This window comes from Pristis pectinata, chromosome 15 (genome assembly GCF_009764475.1).
Source record: "Pristis pectinata isolate sPriPec2 chromosome 15, sPriPec2.1.pri, whole genome shotgun sequence".
Classification (NCBI taxonomy): domain Eukaryota; kingdom Metazoa; phylum Chordata; class Chondrichthyes; order Rhinopristiformes; family Pristidae; genus Pristis; species Pristis pectinata.
In genome coordinates this window covers 50,145,288-50,166,332 of record NC_067419.1, presented here as the reverse complement: position 1 = coordinate 50,166,332, position 21,045 = coordinate 50,145,288, and the positions used below count along the sequence as shown (strand labels likewise).

The 21,045-nt window shown below is 53.1% G+C and overlaps 1 protein-coding gene across 2 annotated transcripts in view; it reads right to left on the bottom strand.

Moving 5' to 3' along the window:
* Positions 1-5,107: 5,107 nt before the first annotated feature.
* The window catches only part of btbd11b (BTB (POZ) domain containing 11b), a 66,903-nt gene continuing 50,965 nt past the window's right edge, over positions 5,108-21,045 (bottom strand). For both annotated transcript variants that reach the window (XM_052030439.1, XM_052030441.1), the window contains 11 exons: positions 20,870-20,971; positions 19,448-19,541; positions 19,029-19,164; positions 18,443-18,684; positions 16,721-16,899; positions 16,033-16,138; positions 12,775-12,877; positions 11,374-11,464; positions 10,741-10,809; positions 7,325-7,438; positions 5,108-6,684 (listed from right to left, as the gene is read on the bottom strand). In XM_052030439.1, the coding sequence (XP_051886399.1) occupies positions 6,475-6,684; positions 7,325-7,438; positions 10,741-10,809; positions 11,374-11,464; positions 12,775-12,877; positions 16,033-16,138; positions 16,721-16,899; positions 18,443-18,684; positions 19,029-19,164; positions 19,448-19,541; positions 20,870-20,971 (1,446 nt within the window). In that variant the 3' untranslated portion in view covers positions 5,108-6,474. The remainder of the gene's footprint in view (positions 6,685-7,324; positions 7,439-10,740; positions 10,810-11,373; positions 11,465-12,774; positions 12,878-16,032; positions 16,139-16,720; positions 16,900-18,442; positions 18,685-19,028; positions 19,165-19,447; positions 19,542-20,869; positions 20,972-21,045) is intronic.

The following is a 21,045-nucleotide window of genomic DNA, read 5'->3' as shown; positions in this document are numbered from 1 at the left end:
TCTGCCCTCCCGCAGGCCCCGACCCGACCCGGTCCCCTCCGCCATCCCCCCCGGTGTCCCCCCGGGTCCAGCTCCTCCCCGGGGTCCCGCTCTCCCCCCCCCCCGGGCTCCGCTCCTCCCCCCGGCCCGCTCTCCCCCCCCCCCCCGGGGTCCCGCTCCCCCCCCCCCCCCGGGCTCCGCTCCTCCCCCCGGCCCCCGCTCTCCCCCCCCCCCGGGTCCAGCTCCTTCCCCCCGGCGCCCGCCCCCCCCCCGGGCTCCGCTCCTCCCCCCCCCCGGTCCCGTCCCCCCCCCCCCGGGTCCAGCTCCTCCCCCCGGCCCCGCCCCCCCCCCGGGTCCCGCTCCCCCCCCCCCCGGGTCCAGCTCCTCCCCCGGGTCCCGCTCTCCCCCCCCCCCGGGTCGCTCTCCCCCCCCCCTCCGGGTCCCGCTCCCCCCCCCCCCCCCGGTCCGGCTCCTCCCCCCCGGGGTCCCGCTCCCCCCCCCCCCCCGGGCTCCGCTCCTCCCGCCACCCGGGAGGCTCCCGGTAAATTCGAAAACTCATAGAGCAGGGGAACAGGCCCTTCGGCCCATCCAGTCCATGCCGACCTGATCTCCTGCCTGGTCCCACCCACCCGCGCCCGGCCCACATCCCTCCCATCCACGGCCCTCCCCAAACCCCCCTCACACTTGAACCCGTGTCCACCGCCTCCACTGGCAGCTGGTTCCACACTCGCGCCGCCCTCTGCGTGAGGGGGGGGGGGGGGGCCGGCGCGGTGGTGCAGCGGCGAGTGTAACGCTTCACAGCGCCAGTGACCCGGGTTCAGTTCCAGCCGCTGTCTGCAAGGAGTTTGTACGTTCTCCCCGTGTCTGCATGGGTTTCCTCCGGGTGCTCCGGTTTCCTCCCACATTCCAGAGCCGTACGGGTTAGGAAGTTGTGGGCGTGCTATGTTGGCGCCGGAAGCGTGGCGACACTTGCGGGCTGCCCCCAGAACACTCTACGCAAAGGACGTATTTCATTGTGTGTTTCAATGTACGTGTGACTAGTAAAGAAATCTTAGGCCACATTTAGAGTACTGTGTTCAGTTCTGGTCGCCTCATTATAGGAAGGATGTGGAGGCGTTGGAGAGGGTGCAGAGGAGATTTACCAGGATGCTGCCTGGATTGGAGAGCATGGAATATGAGGAGAGGCTTAAGGTGCTAGGGCTTTATTCACTGGAAAGGAGGAGGATGAGAGGAGACATGATAGAGGTATATAAAATGTTGAGAGGAATAGATAGAGTAGACAGCCAGCGCCTCCTTCCCAGGGCACCAATGCTCAAGACTAGAGGGCATGGCTTTAAGGTTATGGGTGGGAGGTTCAGGGGAGATGTCAGGGGGAGGTTTTTCACCCAGAGAGTGGTTGGTGCATGGAATGCACTGCCTGGGGTGGTGGTGGAGGCAGATACATTGGACAGGTTCAAGAGTTTGTTGGATAGGCACATGGAGGAATGTGAGATAGAGGGATATGCAGGAGGAAAGGGTTATAGTGTGAGGGTGGTTTGATGGACGGCACAACATGGTGGGCCGAAGGGCCTGTTTTGTGCTGTATGGTTCTATGGTTAAGTTCCCCCTCAGATTCCCCTTAAATATTTCACCTTTCACCCTAAACCTATGTCCTCTAGTTCTAGTCTCACCCAACCTGAGGGGAAAAAGCCTGCAAGCATTCACCCTATCTGTACCCCTCATAATTTTGTGTACTTCTACAAGATCTCCCCTCATTCTCCTGTGCTCCAGGGAATAAAGTCCTAACCTATTCAACCTTTCCCTGTGACTCAGGTCCTCAAGTCCCAGCAACATCCATGTAAATTTTCCTCTGCACTTTTTCAAGCTTCTTGATATCTTTCCTGTCAGTAGGCAACACCTCACACCTGTCTGCATTAAATTTCATCTGCCATTTTTCAGCCCATTTTCCCAGCTGGTCAGATTACACTGCGAGGTTTGACAGCCTTCCTCACTGTCCACTATGCCCCCAATCTTGGTGTCATCCACAAATTTGCTGACCCAGTTTACCACATTATCATCTAAATCATTAATATAGATGATAAACAACAACGGACCCAGTGCCGATCCCTGCGGCACACCACTGGTCACAGGCCTCCAGTCAGAGAAACAACCATCTACTACCACTCTCTGGCTTCTCCCGCTAAGCCAATGTTGGATCCAACTGACTACTTCATCCTGAATGCCAAGTGACTTAACCTGCTGGAGCAGCCTCCCATGTGGCCTTTGACAATGTCCACCATTTTTCCTTTATCAACCTTCTTGGTAACCTCCTCAAAGAACTCCAATAATTTACCCACAACTGATGTCAGGCTCACTGGCCTATAATTTCCCAGCTTATTCTTAGAGCCTTTCTTGAACAATGGAACAACATTAGCTATCAATCCTCCAGTCCTCCAGCACCTCACCCATGGCTAAGGACATTTTAAATATCTCTGCCAGGACCCTGCAATTTCTGCACTAGCCTCCCACTAGGTCCAAGGGGACACCTTGTCAGACCCTGGAGATTTATTCACTTTAATTCACCTCCAGCACCTCCTCTTCCATAATCCGGATACGGTCCATGACCTCACTACCCTTTTGCCTCAGTTCTATGGTCTCTGTATCTGTCTCCAGCGTAAACACAGATGCAAAAAATTCATTTAAGATCTCTCCATCTCTCAGCACCATGCATAGATGATCACGCTGATCTTCAAGAGGACTAATTTTGTCCCTTGCTACCCTTTTGCTCTTAATATACCTATTGAAACCTTTTGGATTCTCTTTCACCCTGTCTGCCAGAGCAACCTCGTGTCCTCTTTTTGCCCTCCTGATTTCTCTGTGTTCTCTTGCATTTCTTATACTCCTCAAGCACCTCATTTGATCCTAACTGCCTATATCTGATATGCGCCTCCTTTTTCTTTATCAGGCCCTCAATATCCCTTGATAACCAAGGGTCCCTAAACCTGTTAGCCTTGCCTTTTATTCTAACAGGAACACAGATTCTGTACTCTCACTATTTCACTTTTTAAAGCCTCCCACTTACCAAGCATCTCTTTGCTGGAAAACAGCCTATCCCGATCCACGCCTGCCAGATCAGCATTGCCCAGCGAGCTAGTCCCATCTGTTAGTGTGTGGCCCATAGTCCTTTAAACCTCTCCTATCCATGGACTTATCTCGATGGCTTTTAAACATTGCTGATGTGCCCACCTCAACCACTATTTCTGGCAGCTCATTCCAAATATGCACCACCCTTTGTGTGAAGCTGCTGCCCCTGATGTCCCTTTTAAATCTCTCCCCTCTGATATTAAACCTATGCCCTCTTATTTATAGCACCCCCTCCCTGGGAAAAAGACTATGTGCTTTCACCCTGTCTATGCCCCTCATGATCTTATATACCTCTATCAGGTTACCCCTCAATCTCCCACATTCCAGGAATAAAGTCCTAAGTTACGCAACCTCTCCTTGTAACTCAGGCCCCCAAGTCCAGCCAACATCCTGGTAAATCTTTTCTGCACTTATTCTAGTTTAATAACATCTTTCCTGTAACAGGGGGAACAAAACTGTCCACAGTTCTCCAAGTGCAGCCTCACCAACGTCTTATATAACTGCAATGCAAGTTCCCAACTCCTGTACTCATTCCCCTACTGATGAAGGCCAGCGTGCCAGACGGCTTCCTCACCACTGTCTACCTGTGATGCCACTTTCAGTGAACTATGCACTTTCACTCCTAGGTCTCTCTGTTCCATAACACTCCCCAGGACCCGATCATTCACTGTACAAGTGCTATAATTTGGGTAGAGAATGGTGGGCAGTGTAGATGTGGAGTTATGCCCAGAACTTAAACTTTACTTTGGAAATTCACTGTTTATTCACAAATAACCCATTTTGCCCACATATTTTAATCACAAACTGCACCAAGTGCTCTTGTGGATCAAGGGCTTCCTCCTGAACTCCAATGTGAAAATGCTATAAAGGGCAATTATACATGGACCATGAGCAATGAATGGTGTGCTCAGACTGAGATCTTGGTGCCTGGACCCGTCAAGGTTGCTGTCTGCAGTGTACCTCAAAGATGGGCACCTCTTTTTGTTGCCTGCTGCATCCCCCAAAATCTACTTATCAGGGTTAAAATTTCCCCTCTGTACAGCAGGAAGGAAGAGGAGGAGAACAGGAAGAACAAGTCACATGGTGACGATGAAAGACCTTCTCTGGATTTGACGTTGTGGAGTATCTAGATTTGATGTTGGCTTTCCTGCAAAACAGATCCTATCTTCTGTCTGGAAGATCTGGAAATGAACATTGAACTCTCCAACTTCAGGGAAACTGCTCTCATCGTTTCCCGTTATCCTGCTGATGTCCCTTTCTCACCCACCTCTATAAAATGCCTCACTGACAGTCAGTCCACACACCTTATCATCTGAACCATGTCAACCATTCTCCATGTGGTCTCATGTCTTACACCTCACTCCTCCCCCCAAGCTCTGCTCTGAAAACTGACCCCCTCCACTCCCCCCCAGTGCTGAGGAAGGGTCTCTGACCCAACACCTTGACTGGTTTCTCTTTCCACAGATCCTGCCCGACCGGCTGAGTTCTTCCAGCATTTCTGTTTTTGTTTCAGATTCCAACATCTGTGGACTTGCGCGTTTTCCAGGTTGTGTTTCTGGACCAGCACTGTGCTGTGACCTTGTGATGGAATACTGGATACAAACTCAGGCACGTTTGGTGACCGGGAAGGTTAGTCACTGCCCCCACCCTCAGCCTCCTTCGAACGTAGAAGGGGTGTCATTAATTGGGATCATTCTCCCTTACTGGGCAATGCCCCCTAAAAGTGAAGGAACAGGAATTAAAACTGAATCACAATGTCTGGTCACTGGTTTCTTCCTGAAGGCTCAGAGAACAGTTTCTGGAGCAGGTGACAGTAACAATGTGAAGAAGCCTCGGCCGAGGAGTGACTGTGTGATGAGTGGTTAGACTTCTCTCAAACCCACTGTCCTGAGGACAGAGGCCGGGAAGTCCACCTCCACAGTGAGCATCTCTCTGATCCCTGTGGCACCTTTAATGCAGGGCTCCCCCCAGAACCTCCAGTTACTCCAACAGAAAACACAAAGGCTTCATTAAACCAGCTTTATATAAAAAGATTCATCTTTCTAATCTATTTTAGAAGCTATAACTTCAATCTATCAAAATATAGTCACTTCTCAGATATTGCTGCTTTCTACAGTGTGAATAAATTTTAAATAAATAATCTTTGAGCTGCTTTAGCTGCTGTAATGGTTTTAACAAGAATCAGAATGAAATGGTGTAAACTTTGCAATAAGCAGGTTGTGTCCACACCACCATTGCTGTCTGTTCCAATAACACAACTTGTATCTCAGTCAAACACAGCTCAAACATTTTTGTAATATCACAAATACTTATATAAGGAATATTAAAGAAATATATCGATATATTTTGTTATATCCCAAGATCAGATGCATTCTATAATTTTGCATAGTTTAAGATTCAATAACTGACCCCAGCTCCTGGAGAGGGGGACCTCCACACTGACAAATATACCCCTGTATACAGGCCGTCCCAGGGTTACAAACACCCAACTCATGGACCCACCTGGGTATGAACGAGCTCCCAAAATGTTATTAAATCCAAAGGGCTGATGTACCTACTTACGGTCACTCCTATCAATGACAGGACGAGTTTCCTCTCTCTCCGCCACTTTTGGTAACTACACGTATGTGCATTTGATTCCATTCAATGCAACACTGTGGAGATGTGGTTACCGTATCGAGGGATTTTTCTCTACTTTCCAAATTATCTGGTCAGTAAAAACAAACCAGTCCGTACTGATAATCCCGAACTGTAAACTCTGACACTCAGCCAATGGGGGCAAGGTGGGCCGTGTTCACCGCTAGGGCTGTGTTCACCGGTGGGAACTCGTTCACTGGTGGGGCCGCGTTCACCGGTGGGAACTCGTTCACTGGTGGGGCCGTGTTCACCGGTGGGAACGCTGCACCCCGAGTGCAGGGAGAGGATCGGTTGGATGACTTGATGCTGCGGACGGGTGTTCTGGGCTTTTCTGGCAAGCATCAGCCGCAGTGCCTGACATACTGAGACCATCAACCCTGGGCACCAACGTACAACAATGGCCACGGTTCCCAGCCCCCGTGAAGGAGACACTAATATCTCCTCCACTGCTGAAGGAGGGGACCCCACCCCATGCCCAGAGGGGCTTCACCCTGCCCGGAGACACCGGCACTGCCCTGACCCAACACAAACAGCCCCACACTGAGGCAGCCTCAGCCCCTGGGCCTGTCTCTCCCTTCCCCAGAGCTGACAACGTGATGAGCCAAGGGTCGAACCATCCACTGGGACGATGAGAAACAGAGGTCATTACGAGTTTGTACACGGAGACAGTCGGTGACTCTCCCTCCACCACACTGCCCAAGTGAACCAGGGTCGACACCTGCCGACACTCAGTGGTCACACAATGGATCCCTTGGAGGAGGAGAGGTGAATCGACTGGATCCTGGTTGCTAATGCCGTCTCTAAATCGTGCAGCACTTGGTGTCCCTGGGACTCCTCTGTAGAGGAGTACAGTAACTGTTTGAACGCCTCATTCTCCATTAGAGAGACCATGTTCTTCAGGAAGTACCCTTCACAGAACGCGGAGAGGTGAGCGGCTCCGAGGAACTGCAGAGAGACAGGACACAGTCAGCGGGGACAAGTGGGGGGGACGAGCGGGGGGGTGACAAGCAGGGGGGAGGGGACGTGGGGGGGTGATGAGGGGAGAGACCTTCCCGAGGGGATAGGGGGTCACTGACCACGGACCCACGGCTGTGGGGCGCAGGGTTCCCTCGCTGTCCCCAGGGCCACAGTGGAAGCCCCAGCTCGTCCCTCCCGCGCCAGGTGTCCTCAGGCACGGGCTGTGGGCTTGGGGTGGGGCTGTGCCCCCATTTGCACCCTCCTCCAGCCCATAGAACCACCGACAGGCTCTCCCCACGCCCCCGCTCCCTGTGGATCTGTCCCACCACCACCCCACCCCCCCTCCCCCCGGCGGATTCGTCCCCCCACCCCCCCCCACAGATCCAACCCGGGGGTGTACAAACAACACACCCACTGCCCCACGACGCCTCAGCCACTTCACAACCAACCCTGCCTTCTTGTGTGGGGGGGGGGGGGTGGGCAGCCATGTATTTGTGTGGGAGGGGAGGGAGGGGGAGGCTGAGGGGGGGGTTGGAGGGTGGGGACTGTGGGAGGGAGGGAGGGGGAGGGGTTTAGGGTCCATGGGAGGAGGAGACGGGGGGGGGGAGGAGGGCGGGAAGCGCCTTACCTTGGCGTGGTTGTACACTTCCACAGAGTTCTCGACGCTGATGGTCCTGGTGCAGACCAGCTCACAGTGTCGCTGCAGAGCTTCCAGCTGGAAGAAGTGTGCGGCTGACATCAGCTGCAAGAGGAGAGCCGGTGAGATCGGTGACGCTAGAAGCCCAGAGCGATCCACCCGACCCATCGCCCCCAGTCCCCGCAGCCTGAACATTCCTCTCCCGCCAGATCCTGTCCAGTCCCCGTCAACAGCCCTGATTGGCTGGTTACATCACGACACTCACTGAAGCCATTTGGCTCATCGAGTATACACTGCCCCTTCAGTCCCATTGCCCCTTCGCTTCTCTCCAACTTACTCATTGGTTGATAGATTCACACAGCACAGAGACAGGCCCTTTGACCCAACCAAGTCCTGGCCTAGTCCCAGTTGCCCACGTTTGGTCCATAGCCCTCTAAACCTTTCCTATCTATGGACCTTTCCTCTGGCAGCTCGGTCCATGTTCGGACCACCCTCTGGGTGACAAACAGAACAGTACAGCACAGGAACAGGACCTTTGGCCCACAATGTTAAATACCAAACTAAACTAATCCTTTGTGCCTACACAGTGCCCATGTCCCTCCATTCTCTGCACATCCATGTGCCTACCTAAGAGGCTCTTAATCACCTCTATCGTGTCTGCCTCCCACCACCCCAGGCAGCTCATTCCAGGCACCCACCGCTCTGTGTAAAAAACGTGCCCCTCACATCTCTTTTGAACTTTTCCCCCCTCTCACCTTAAATGCACATCCTCTGGTATTAGACATTCCAACCCTGGGAAAAAGATATCGGCTGTCTACCCTATCTCTGCCTCTCATAATTTTATAAACTTTTATCAGGTCTCCCCTCAGCCTCCAACACTCCAGAAAAAACAATCCAAGTTTGTCCAACCTCTCCTTATAGCTCATGCCCTCAAATCCAGGCAGCATCCTGGCAAACCTCTTCTGCACCCTCTCCAAAGCCTCCACATCCTTCCTATAATGGGGCGACCAGAACTGAATGCAATACTCCAGATGCGGCCTAACCAGAGTTTTATAAAGCTGCAACATAACTTCCTGACTTTTGAACTCAATACCTCGACTAATGAAGGCAAGCATGCCATATGCCTTCTTTACCACCCTATTGATTTGTGCAGCCACTTTCAGGGAGCTATGGACTTGGATCCTAAGATCCCTCTGTACATCAAACACTGTTAAGGGTCCTGCCATTTACTGTATACTGTCTCTTTACATTTGATTTCACACTTGGCTGGATTATACTCCATCTATTTCTCCGCCCATATCTGCAACTGAACTATATCCCGCTGTATCCTTTGGTAATCTTCTACACTCTCTGCAACACCACCAATCTTTGTGTCATCCACAAACGTACTAACCTGCCCATTCGCATTTTCATCCAAGTTATCGATATATATCACGCACAACAGAGGTCCCAGCGCCAATCCCTGCAGAACACCACTGGTCACGGACCTCCAGCCAGAATTACACCCTTCCACCACTACCCTCTGTCTTCTATGGGCAAGTTAATTCTGAATCCAAACAGCCAAGTCACCATGGATCCCATGCATCTCAATCTTCTGGATGAGCCTCTCATGAGGGCTTGCCCCTCAGATCCCCTTTGGCTATCACCCCTCCCACCTTAAATCTATGTCCACTAGTTTTAGACTCCCCTACCCTGGGGAAAGACTGTAACCATCAAACCCCTTGTAGTTTTATAAGGTCACTGCTCAGCCTCCTTTGTTTCAGGGAAAACAGCTCCAGGCTATCAGTCTCTCCTGATAACCCAAGCCCTCCAGTCCAGGTAACATCCTTCTGAATCTTATCTGTAGCCTCTCTCGCTTAGTCACATCCTTCCTACAGCGTGGCGACCAGAACTGCACACAGTACTCCAGATGTGGTCTCACCAATGTCCTGTACAGCTATAACATCATGTTCCAACTCCTATACTCAGTGCCCTGTCCCATGAAGGCGAGTGTGCCATACACCCTCTTCACCACCTGGTCTACCTGTGTTGCCCTGACTTAACTTCCCAAAATGCAACACTTTGCAGTTATCCCAGTTAAATTCCACCTGCCATTCCCTTGCCCACTTTCCCAGCTGATCGAGATCTTGCTGTAACCTTAGACACCTCCGTCACTGTCCACCACACCACCAATTCTGGTGTCATCAAACTTACTGACCATGTCAACTTCATTCTCATCCAAATTGTTAACATATAGATGACAAACAGGAGACCGCCTGAGCAGCGATGCCTGCAGCACACCACTGGTCACAGGCCTCCAGTCTGAAAACCCTCCACTACCCTCTGCCTCCTTCCACCAACCCAATGCTGTATCCAATTGGCCAGCTCCCCCTGGATCCCATGTGATCCCTTTCACATCCTGCTGTGGGAATTCCACATCCTTCCCAATTTCCCTCACGTTGTGGCTGGCGTGTTTGACCAATCCACAATACTGAGGATGGTCGGCAGTGGGGGGGGGGGGGGGGGCCCTGAGGGTCAGATGGCAGAGTATGGTTAGTGCTGGGCTCCCCCAGCGCCAACCGCTCTGTCTGCACTCCCCACCCTCTGTACTTCCCAATGGTCACCTGGGGGGTACATCAGCCAATGAATGCCCCCCTGCTCCCACCCTCCACACTGCCCACACACTCCGCACTCCCCACTCTCTTCCCGACAGATCCCCGGCCCACCCTCCACACTGCCCACCGTCTCCCCCCACCCACCCTCCCCATTCACCCTCTCCCCTACCCACCCTCTGACCCCTACCCACCCTCCCCCACCCTCCACATTGCCTACCCTCCCCCTCCCCACACTCCACTGCCCACCCTCCCCCACCGTCTCCCCCCTGCCCACCCTCTCCCTTCCCACCCTCCCCCATCCTCTACTGCCCAATCTCCCTCACCCACCCTCTCCCCACACTCCACACTGCCCACCTCTCCCCCTCCCCCCATACTGCCCACCCTCTCCCCCCACCAACTCCCCCCCACCCTCCACATTGCCCACCCTCCCCATCCACCCTCTCCCCTACCCACCCTCTGACCCCTACCCACCCTCCCCCACCCTCCACACTGCCCACCCTCTCCCCCCCACCTGCCTCCACACTGCCCGCCCTCCCCCACCACCCGCCTCCACACTGCCTGCCCTCCCCCACCACCCTCTCCCCCTGCCCACTCTCCCCCACCCTCCACCCTGCCTGCCTACTCCCACGTTCTCGCTCACTACTGACCCCTCCACCTCACTTTCTTTCCCTGCCTTCCACACCCTCACACTCCTGCCCCCACCCTCTCCCTGACCCAAGGCCATGAACTCCATGCGATTCACCTGCACAGGAAGATCCAAGTCCCACCCAACAGGGCAATCAGTGACATGAACATCCAGGCTACCCAACCCACCTCCAGAATGTCGCTGCTTCGAATCTGCAGGGTTTCTGTCCCTCCGTAGTACAGGTACTGCATCACCATCTACAGAGAGAGAGCTGGGCTTTACACCGGGCACAGCAGGAGCAGAGCACTGAACCACAGCACGCCCACTAATGAACAGATGGGAAACACTCTGACCTCACTGCAAAACGCTGAACAATTTGCCCCCAAACAGCTGTGATAAAGTGTTAGAAAGATAAGCACGTGGGCAGCACTGTGAGGGTTGACCACATCTCGCTTATTTACAACTGCACAGCCAATAACGGAAACACATTGAAGCAGTGATTCAGCCTGTGGTGGTGTGGCCACTAAACACCAGGCTCCCAAACTGGGCAAGTTTAGAGTCAAAGGTCCAGGCTACAGTGGACAGTGGGAGCCTCTGGATAAAAGCCACACTTCCAGCAGGAGTGGGGAGGACAGGAGGCAGTGGGACACCAGCACTAGAACCAAGGCAAGGCTCTGTTTAGCGTGGGAGCCGAGTGCAGACCCCCGACCCGAGTGGGGAGAGAAGCCGAGAGTGAGAGACATTTCACCGACAGGTCGGTCTGGTGGAGAGACAGACTGGGGTTCACCCAACTGCTGGAACCACTGGAGCCGGTTTCTCACCTTAAATATGTTGTACTTGATGTGGCTGATTTCAATAAAAATACTGCAGGGGTTGTCGGAGGGCATTCGGCTCGACAGCAGCATCTTAAACCTGCAGAAACCACAGAAATGGGTCAGTGTCGGGCCAATTCTCACTTAAGGCCCAGCTAACTAACAGAGTTAGCATCAGAGTCTAGACACAATACAAAGTGGGAGGGGGTCCCTAGCAGTACCAACGGGATCCAGGCAGTGCACGCACAGGCACACACCATCTAGAAGGGGCACACACCCCGCCCCAGCTGGGGCATGCACACACACAGACACGCACGCACACACACAGACACGCACGCACACACACAGACACACACACACCCCACCCCAAAACAGGGCACACATCCCGCCCCAGACAGGGCGCACGCGCACGCACGCACACACACACACAGATAGACAGGCACGCACAGACACAGACCCCAGATGACACCACCTGCACTCCAGGGCTTCAATCAGGATTCCGACTGTACCCCAACACCGATCTCGGGAACAGTCCCCAGCTCCAACCCTCAGAAACCTGTTCACCTCTCATGGCCTCTGCTAATGTGAGACACCTCACCCTCTGCTCCTTATCCCTCTGGAGCACCTGGTAAGTCCTTGTAAGATGCAATCTGTCATTGCAAACTCTAAAACACTCGCCTAGCCCTGAGCCCCACATCACCCCTCGTCAGCGCCGTCACCCCCATCCCTCACAAAACATCTGCCCAGCCCAGTGCCTGCTCCAAACCCGGGAACTACAGGAAGGATGTGATAGACCTAGAGAGGGTGCAGAGGAGATTCCCCAGGATGTTGCCTGGGATGGAGCAGTTCAGTTATGAGGAGAGAACAGAGAGGCCGGGTCTGTTCTCCCTGGAGCAGAGGGGGTTAGGAGGGGACATGACTGCGGTGTATACAATGATGAAGGGTACAGATAGGGGAGACTGCAGGAAACTTTCCCCCATATCAGAGGTGAGTAAAGCTGGAGGACACAGATTTTGTGTGAGGGAGGAGGGATCTGAGGAGTACCTTCTTGACCCAGAGAGCAGTGAGGACTTGGAACACACTGCCTGAGAGAGTGAAGCGGGGTCACTGACAGCATTTAGGAAGTGTCTGGACGAGAACTTGAATCACTGATCAACCGGACGGCTATGGGCCAAGTGCTGGGAGATGGGATTAATATGACTGGGTGTCCACTGGTCCGTGTGGACATGGCGGGCTGAATGGCCTGTTCCCATGCTGTGTGACTCTCTGTGCCACCTCAAACCAGTCTCACTCACTGTCCTTGTGCAAGATCAGCAGACGGGTATCTCCTGTCCCAGACCGGTGTGTGTCCCACCCCACGCTGGTATCGGTCACACCCACCCAGCCCTGCTTCACAAAGAAGAACCTTACCTTGGTGAGGCAGTGAACAGGAGCACACGATGAGCATAAAATGGCTTCCCTTCCACCAGGAAGGTGACGTCGGACATTTCCTTGTTATTCAGGAAGTGTGGATCTGGGAACAACACAGGCAGCAGAATGAAGTGACCACAGGGCGCAGGATGTCCACCACTCAGGGAATGTCAAGGACACCCGGCCCCTGAGCTGACCCCACCCATCGCTGTCCTCAGCTGCACTCCCCCCAAAACTCCCGACATCCTGAAATTACCTGGATCGGCCGGCAAATTACTCAGTTTCCACAAGCTTCTCGGGAGTGGAGTCAAACACCGCGAGGACAGAAATTCCCTCCCAGTTCAGTCTTAAATAGCAGAACCTCATTCCTCTGAAATCCAGTGAGTAGGGGCCCAGCCTATGGGACAGTTAATGCCCATGGGGCAACCCCTCCTTCCCTGCCAACACCTGGGGATTTGGGAACGTTACTGCAGGAAACACTCAGCAGGTTGGACAGCATCTGTGGGGAAAGGATATTTCAGCTTCACCACCTTTCATCAATTCTGATAAAAAGTCGCCAACCAGAAACAGTTACCCTATCTCTCTCTCACCCTGCCCCAACGCCCCAGGACCGTGTCCCCACTGCCCCAACGCCCCAGGACCGTCTCCCCACTGCCCTAACACCCCAGGACCGTCCCCCCCCCACTGCCCCAACACCCCAGGACCATCCCCCACCACTGCCCCAACACCCCAGGACCGTCTCCCCACTGCCCAAGATAAAGCCTTATTTCCTATGAACAATTCTCGTGCCTCAGTTTTTAAGGAACCAATATTCGCTTCTGCTGCTTGCTTTTAGCAGTATCTGCACAGATGCACTCTGAATTTATACTTCGTTAGTTTATTCTCAGTCCGTTTTCTCCATTAATTATTTGATCATCTTTCAATGGTCCCTCGAACTTACTAACAATCATTGCCACTTTGTAAGCTTTTTCTTTTAAGTTAAATAATACTTAACCTGGAGCCTTAGTCATCGAGTCGTGGACTCATCCTACAGGGAAACAGGCCCTTCTGCCCATCAAGTTTGCACTGACCCTCTATCACCATTCACACTAATCCCATTTTACTCTGCCCACATTCTCATCAACACCCACTCCCCCACCGCCACCCCCCCTCCCCCCCAAGATTCTACACCCCCCAACTAGCCCCTCAGGGTAACTTTCAGTGGCTGATTAACCCACTGACCCGCACATCTTCAGTTTGTACAAAGAAAGAGGAGGCACGGGATCCAGGGAAACCTGGCTGTGTGGATTCAGGATTGGCTCGCCCATAGAAGGCAGAGGGTGGTTGTAGATGGAGCGGATTCTGCCTGGAGGTCAGTGACCAGTGGTGTTCTGCAGGGATCTGTTCTGGGACCCCTGATCTTTGTGATTTTTATAAATGACTTGGATGAGGATGTGGAAGGGTGGGTTAGTAAGTTTGCTGATGATACAAAGGTTGGTGGTGTTGTGGATAGTGTAGAAGGTTGCTGTAGATTACAACAGGATATTGATAGGATGCAGAGCTGGGCTGAGAAGTGGCAAATGGAGTTCAACCCAGATCAGTGTGAAGTGATACACTTTGGAAGATCATATTTGAAGGCAGAATACAAGATTAATGGCAGGACTCTTAGCAGTGTGAAGGAACAGAGGGATCTTGGGGCCCACATCCATAGATCCCTCAAGGTTGCCGTGCAGGTCAATAGGGTTGTTAAGAAGGCGTGTGGTGTGTTGGCCTTCGTTAGTCAGGGTATTGAGTTTGAGCCATGAGGTAATGTTGCAGCTCTATAGAACTCTGGTTAGACCACACTTGGAATATTGTGTTCAGTTTTGGTCGCCTCATTCTAGGAAGGATGTGGAAGCTTTAGAGAGGGTGCAGAGGAGATTTACCAGGATGCTGCCTGGATTGGAGAGCATCTTATGAGGATAGGTTGAGTGAGCTGGGGCTTTTCTCTTTGGAGAGAAGGAGGATAAGAGGTGACTTGATAGAGGTGTACAAGATGATAAGAGGCACAGACCGAGTGGACAGTCAGAGACTTTTTCCCGGGGCGAAAATGGCTAACACGAGGGGACATAACTTTAAGGTGATTGGAGGAAGGTATATGGGGAATGTCAGGGGTAAGTTTTTTTTTACACAGAGAGTGGTGGGTGCGTGGAACACACTGCCGGCAGAGGTTGTGGGGGCAGATACATTAGAGACATTTAAGAGACTCTTAGACAGAATGATAGAAAAATGGGGGCTATGTGGGAGGGAAGGGTTAGATAGATCTTAGAGCAGGATAAAATGTCGGCACAACATTGTACTGTGCTGTAGTATTCTATGTTCTAAACCTGAACCGACAGGGAGAACGTGCAAACTCCCGTAGCTGGAGCTGCACTACTGTCCCAGTTAGCCACAGATGGATCAGTTTCTCCATGGAGTCTTTATTTCACACAGGAACATACAGTTGTTGATAATTCTTTCTTTCTTTACGTCTGCCACCACTCAGCTACTGCTGTACCTTTTAACCTAATTTTCATCTAAACCCAACTCACTTCTCATACCTGCTTTTGGACTTTGTCCCTCTCAAACGATGTGTAACTGTGTGATAACTTTTCCTGAGAGGATCTGTAACTAATCCTGTTCCATGTCAGGACCAGAGTTAAAACAGATCCGTTGGGCTCTGCACATCTCAAATCCATTCCGTGAGCACCAACGCCTACTGCAGTTGGTGAAGTCTCACTGAATGCTGGAGCAGATACAAGGGCCAAATGACTGCTCCTCTTTCTACTTTTATGTTTTTTTGCCAATTTGCTTTTCCCATTAATGATGAAAGCCCCAGTGCTCACTGCATTCCTTGTTGCAGCTGCCAATGCCATCGTCCCTCCCAGCTGTGCCTTCCGTCCATTACGATCCCCACTACAGCCGGTTCTAATTCCTGTTGTTGAGCGCCAATCCTGTCTCACTTCTGGCCGTCCTTCAACACCAGACCCTCCCTTCTGCTACCATTTCACTTGGCAGAGTAAATGCCAATCACATCGAGACACCAAGACACGGGGTTAAATCACATCGAGACACCAAGACACGGGGTTAAATCACATCGAGACACCAGGACACGGGGTTAAATCACATCGAGACACCAGGACACGGGGTTAAATCATAGCATCTGCCAACTAAATATTAAGTTACAATTAAAACCAAAAGCAGACTTTATTCAAAACAAAAAATAAGAGGGTTAAATTTCAGCAAACTCTGAGTACATACCCAACCGAGAAATTTGCTTCCGTTTGATTTCTGTGAACTTGGGGATTGGGTATGGGCCGTAGCACTGAGCGAAAATTGCTGCCAACTGCTGACTGATTGCTTCATTCTAACATCAGAGTGAAATTAAAAACTCAGAATGAGACTGAGTGAATGCATCAGTGTCACCGCAATATATCTTAACATAAGCATTTCTGTGAGAAGAATCCAGTACGTACACCCGGTTACTGACACTGTCACCAGGAGCCCGGACATGTGACCAAAAGCCTGTGTTATTTTCTGTAAATCTCCAATACCCAGACTATAGGTTGTCACATGAAGCCATTTTAAATTTTATTTACAGCGTGGTAACAGGCCCTTCCGGCCCAACGAGTCCACGCCACCCATTTTAAACCCCATTTTAACCTACCCATATGTCTTTTAGAACGTGGGAGGAAACCGGAGCACCCGGAGGAAAGCCACACAGACACGGGAGAATGTACAAATGTAGTCCGTGAAAATGGACACGGCACTTCCTTCTGTGATACATGCCAGAACATTTTTGCATTTTTACATGTTTTTTGCATAGTAGGGGAATTAAGGGTCTGGGGAAAAGGCAGATCCGTGGATCTGAGTCCACGGATCTGGAACCAAGTGCTGGGCACTGCCTCAACACTCATCCATCTCCCACTCCTCCTGTGAACAGTCTTACCTTGCTGGCTTTCAGGATGTTGAACAGGAGGGGTAGACCCTGCAGGAGGAGCTGTTCACTGAAATCCTCCTCCTTAATGGTGCCGAACTCCCTCAGCAGGCACTGGATCACCGGCCTCCGGTGCTGCAGGAACGCCGTCTCCAGTGACAGGAACCAGGAGTGCAGGCTCCACGGAACCCCTGTGTAACAAAGGTAGTGTCGGTCAGGCACGCCCGACTCCCCAACCTCTCGACACCACCTCTCCAGCCGGGACCCGTGCACGGACTGGTGCAGGTAACCTGGGACTAGTGCTTAGGTCACCTTGGTCTATTGTCACATGCACCCGACGGCACTGAGATTCCTTGTTCACCTGAAGCTCACAGTTTCAACACTATCACTACTTTCATCACTTTGCACTAAAAAGGATTTTGTTTTTTTTCGTTCTAATTATGTTCTTTCTTGAAAAAAAAATTGTGTATAATTTATGTTTAGTTTATGTTTTACTTGTGAACGCTGCTGATCTGATGCTCTGTGCCTGTAATGCTGCTGCAGGTAAGTTTCTCATTGCACCCGTGCACACACGGACTTGTGCAGATGACAAACTCGCCTCTGACTTTGAGCACACAGTGTATGTGGTAATAGTAAACACAACAATAAATACAGCAACAAGCATAAAACAGGAGAACGGAACGAAGTACAACAGTGCAAACTGCAGGAGTGCAGACAGGGACAATAGCCGAGAGAGGGAGAGTCCGAGAGCGAGGCAGCACCACCGGGAAGGGGATGTGAGAGAGGTGACAGTTCAGGAGTCTGACAGCAGTGGGGAGAAGCTGTTCTCCAGTCTGGACGTTCGGGCTTTCCACAAGGTAGAAGAGAGAACAGGGAATGGCCTGGGTGGCAGGAATCCTGGACGATACAAAGTGCTGGAGAACTCAGCGGATCAGGCAGCAGCGATGGAGGGGAACGGACAGTCGACGTTTCGGGTCGAGGCCCTTCCATCTGGACTGAACGATGGAGGGGAGATAGTTGATATAAAAGGGAGCAGGGGGAGGGGCAGAGCAAGAGCTGGCGGGTGATGGGTGGGTTCGGGTGAGGGGGGGGGAAGGGGGGGAGGGGGATTGATGAAAGACGCTGGGAGGTGGGATGTGAGAGGTGAGGCAGGGCTGAAGATGGTGAAATCAGGGGGGGGTGGGGGGAAATCGGGGGGAGGGGGTGGGGGGGATGGAGCCGGGGGAGGGGAATCGGGGGGAGGGGGTGGGGGGGGTTGGAGCCGGGGGGGGGGGGGGGGGGGGGGAATCGGGGGGAGGGGGTGGGGGGGATGGAGCCGGGGGGGGGGAATCGGGGGGAGGGGGTGGGGGGGATGGAGCCAGGGGAGGGGGAAATCGGGGGGAGGGGGTGGGGAGATGAACTGGGGGAGGGCAGCGGTGAAGTAAAAAGAATAACAAAATGCTACAGATGCTGGAAAGCTGAAATAAAAACAGGAAGGGCTGGAATTCTCGGCAGGTCAGTCGGCACCTGTGGAGAGAAAAGCCGTTACCCCTTCAGGTCCAGGACCATCAGAACCAATGGGTTCTGCAGAGCAGCAAAGGATGGGCGACCTCCGCACCCTCGGACCCCCTGGGGACCACACAACCACTTGGCAAAGAGGAACAGTGGTGAAGGACCATGCACAGCAAGCTCCCACACACATAACGAGCAGGTAACCTGGTTAAGGGACAGGGTACAGGCGGTGGTGACACTGACCGAGGCCCCGACAGTCCATGCTGACATCCAGGAAGCCGTGCTCGGCGCTGTAGTACATGGCCTCCTTCAGCACGCTGAGCCGCACCCTGCTGCTGTGACTGGGAGAGGCAGAGGTGGGCACAGACCCCGCGTGTCTCCTCTCCTCGGCCGGGAGCTCCCTCCCCTCGGCCAGGATCTCCTCCAGCGACACTACATTCCTCATCTCCTCCTCTGAGTGCGCCAGCAGCTTCCGGAACACGCTCCTGAACAGGCAGAACATATGGGAGAGATCTCAGGTACCGGTGAGACTGTAGGCCCCGGGCACAGCCTGATCCAACCGGCAGTTTGAAACACCCCCTCACCCACACAATCCCATTGAATTCTGATCCCACCCAGTGAATCTGCTGCCCCTCCACAAGTACCTGCCCCCTCACTCACACCAGCAACTCTCCCCCACTGACCCTCACACCTGACACACAGCTGGGTAATCCCATGGTTAACTGTGGCCATGTGTAGGTGGTTACTTAGGTAATCCCTCACTTAACTGGGTGATCCCTCAGTTACCTCTACCGTGTGTAGGTAGTTTTCTGGGTAATCCCATGGTTACCTGTGGCCGTGTGCAGCAGCCTGGCTGAATGCACTCATGTCACCGTGGGGAGTGGTGGTGATTCCGTTCCTAGACACGGTGCCCATCATCGGATCAGCTCCTCTCTCCAGGAGGACACTGACCAGCTCCAGATCACCTGGAACCAGAACAAAGCTCAACTTTACAATGATCACCAGCTTCCTGTCCGAAAACTCCCTCAATGTGACCCTCCCACAGTACTGCCCCTCCCAGTGAGACCCTCCCACAGCGAGACCCTCCCACAGCAAGACCTTCCCACAGCGAGACCCTCCCACAGTACCGGTCCCTCCCTCAGTGCGGAGATCCTTTTAAGCAGACGTGCAGATTCTCTGCACATGGAGGTAAACCACAGGTCTCCTACCTTATCCCTGGAAGGATGTGAGTGACCACCATGCACTCACCAGATGCAGACGCCAGCTGTAGGGGGGTCTCGGAGTAATTCTCACCCCCTGCTCCAAGGGACCCTTCCACATTGGCTCCAGCGTCCAGCAGCAGCTGCAGACGGGGGAGGACATTGTCACAGACAAAGCAGAGGCAGCAAACGTCTACTGACATCAGAAGTTCTGGGGATGGGGGAAGGTTTGTTGGAGGCCAGAGTGTGAGCAGCAGTGAGAGCAGGGCTGAGGTGTGAGTGGGAGTTCCTGTCAGGGAAGAAGGGGCCCACCTCTCAGGTGCACAGGAGCTCTGCTGACCCACAGACATCACTGAGTGAACCCTCTGCTGGAGGGGTTCTGACCAAGGCCAAACAGTTCACGGTGCTGAGAATCACCGCACTCGCCAGGGTTCCTGAACTGGGAGAACCTCCAGCTCTCGCCAGCCCAGCGGTGAGCTCCATCCTCCCGAGCCTCAGGTTACACACCCACTACACCCCAACAAAGCCACACAATGCAGGAGAAGGTGTACCAACACACAGGTCCTCAGACAAGCTCCCACATGGAAGGCTGGTCCCAAACATTAATGCCCCTGGGCTCCTAACTTGGCAAACTAGATCCAAGGTTGGCTTGGTACTAAAGGACAGAAGGGATGACAGGGAGTTATTGTTGTGATTGGAGGCCTGTGACCAGTGGTGTACCTCAGGGATCGGTGCTGGACCCTGACTGTTATATACATTAATTATTTGGATATAAATGTAGAAGAGTCAAAGTTATACGGCACGGAAACAGGCCCTTCGGTCCAACTCGTCCATGCTGACCAAGGTGCCTACCTGAGCTAGTCCCGTGTTTGGCCCATATCCCCCCTAAACCTTTCCTATCCGTGTACCTGTCCAAGTGTTGTAACTGTACCCGCCTCTGCCACCTCTGGCAGCTCGTTCCATACACCCACCACCCTCCATGTGGAAACGTACCCCTCAGGTCCCCTTCAAGTCTTTCCCCTCTCACCTTAAATCTATGCCCTACGCTGGTAAGTTTTGGTGAGGGGGAAGGTTTGTTGGAGGGTGGAGTGTGAGCAGGGGTGGGGGCAGCCATCGCATTAATCCCATCTCCCAGCACTTGGCCCGTGCCTTCGTTACTGGGCAATTCATGTGCTCGTCCAGACACTCCTTACACTGTCAGTGACCTCCACCACTCCACTGCACTGCCACTCCATGACACTGCCTCCAGCACTCCCTCCAGCAGTGTGGTCCAGGTACTCACCACTCTCTGGCTGAAATAGGACCCCCTCCCCCCAGCCCCTCTAAATCCCTCCTCACCCTAAACCTACGTCCTGAAGTTTCCTTCACCTCTAGACAAGCACTCGGATCACCAAGGTACAACAGGCTGTGAATACACTTTGGTTTTTGTGCTGTGTGACCCTGTGAGCAGAGAAAACAAAGAGAGGATTACCTGAACAATGGCCACGTGTCCGTGCAAGACGGCAAGTGTGAGGGCTGTCCAATGACGAGTATCCGGCGGGATGGATGGGTACTTGTGGGATGGGCTGGGAACCTGTGGGTGCAAGTTAGTGAGAGAATGAGTAAACCTGACCACAGCGGCAAGGTGGTCGGTGCAGGTCAGTGAGA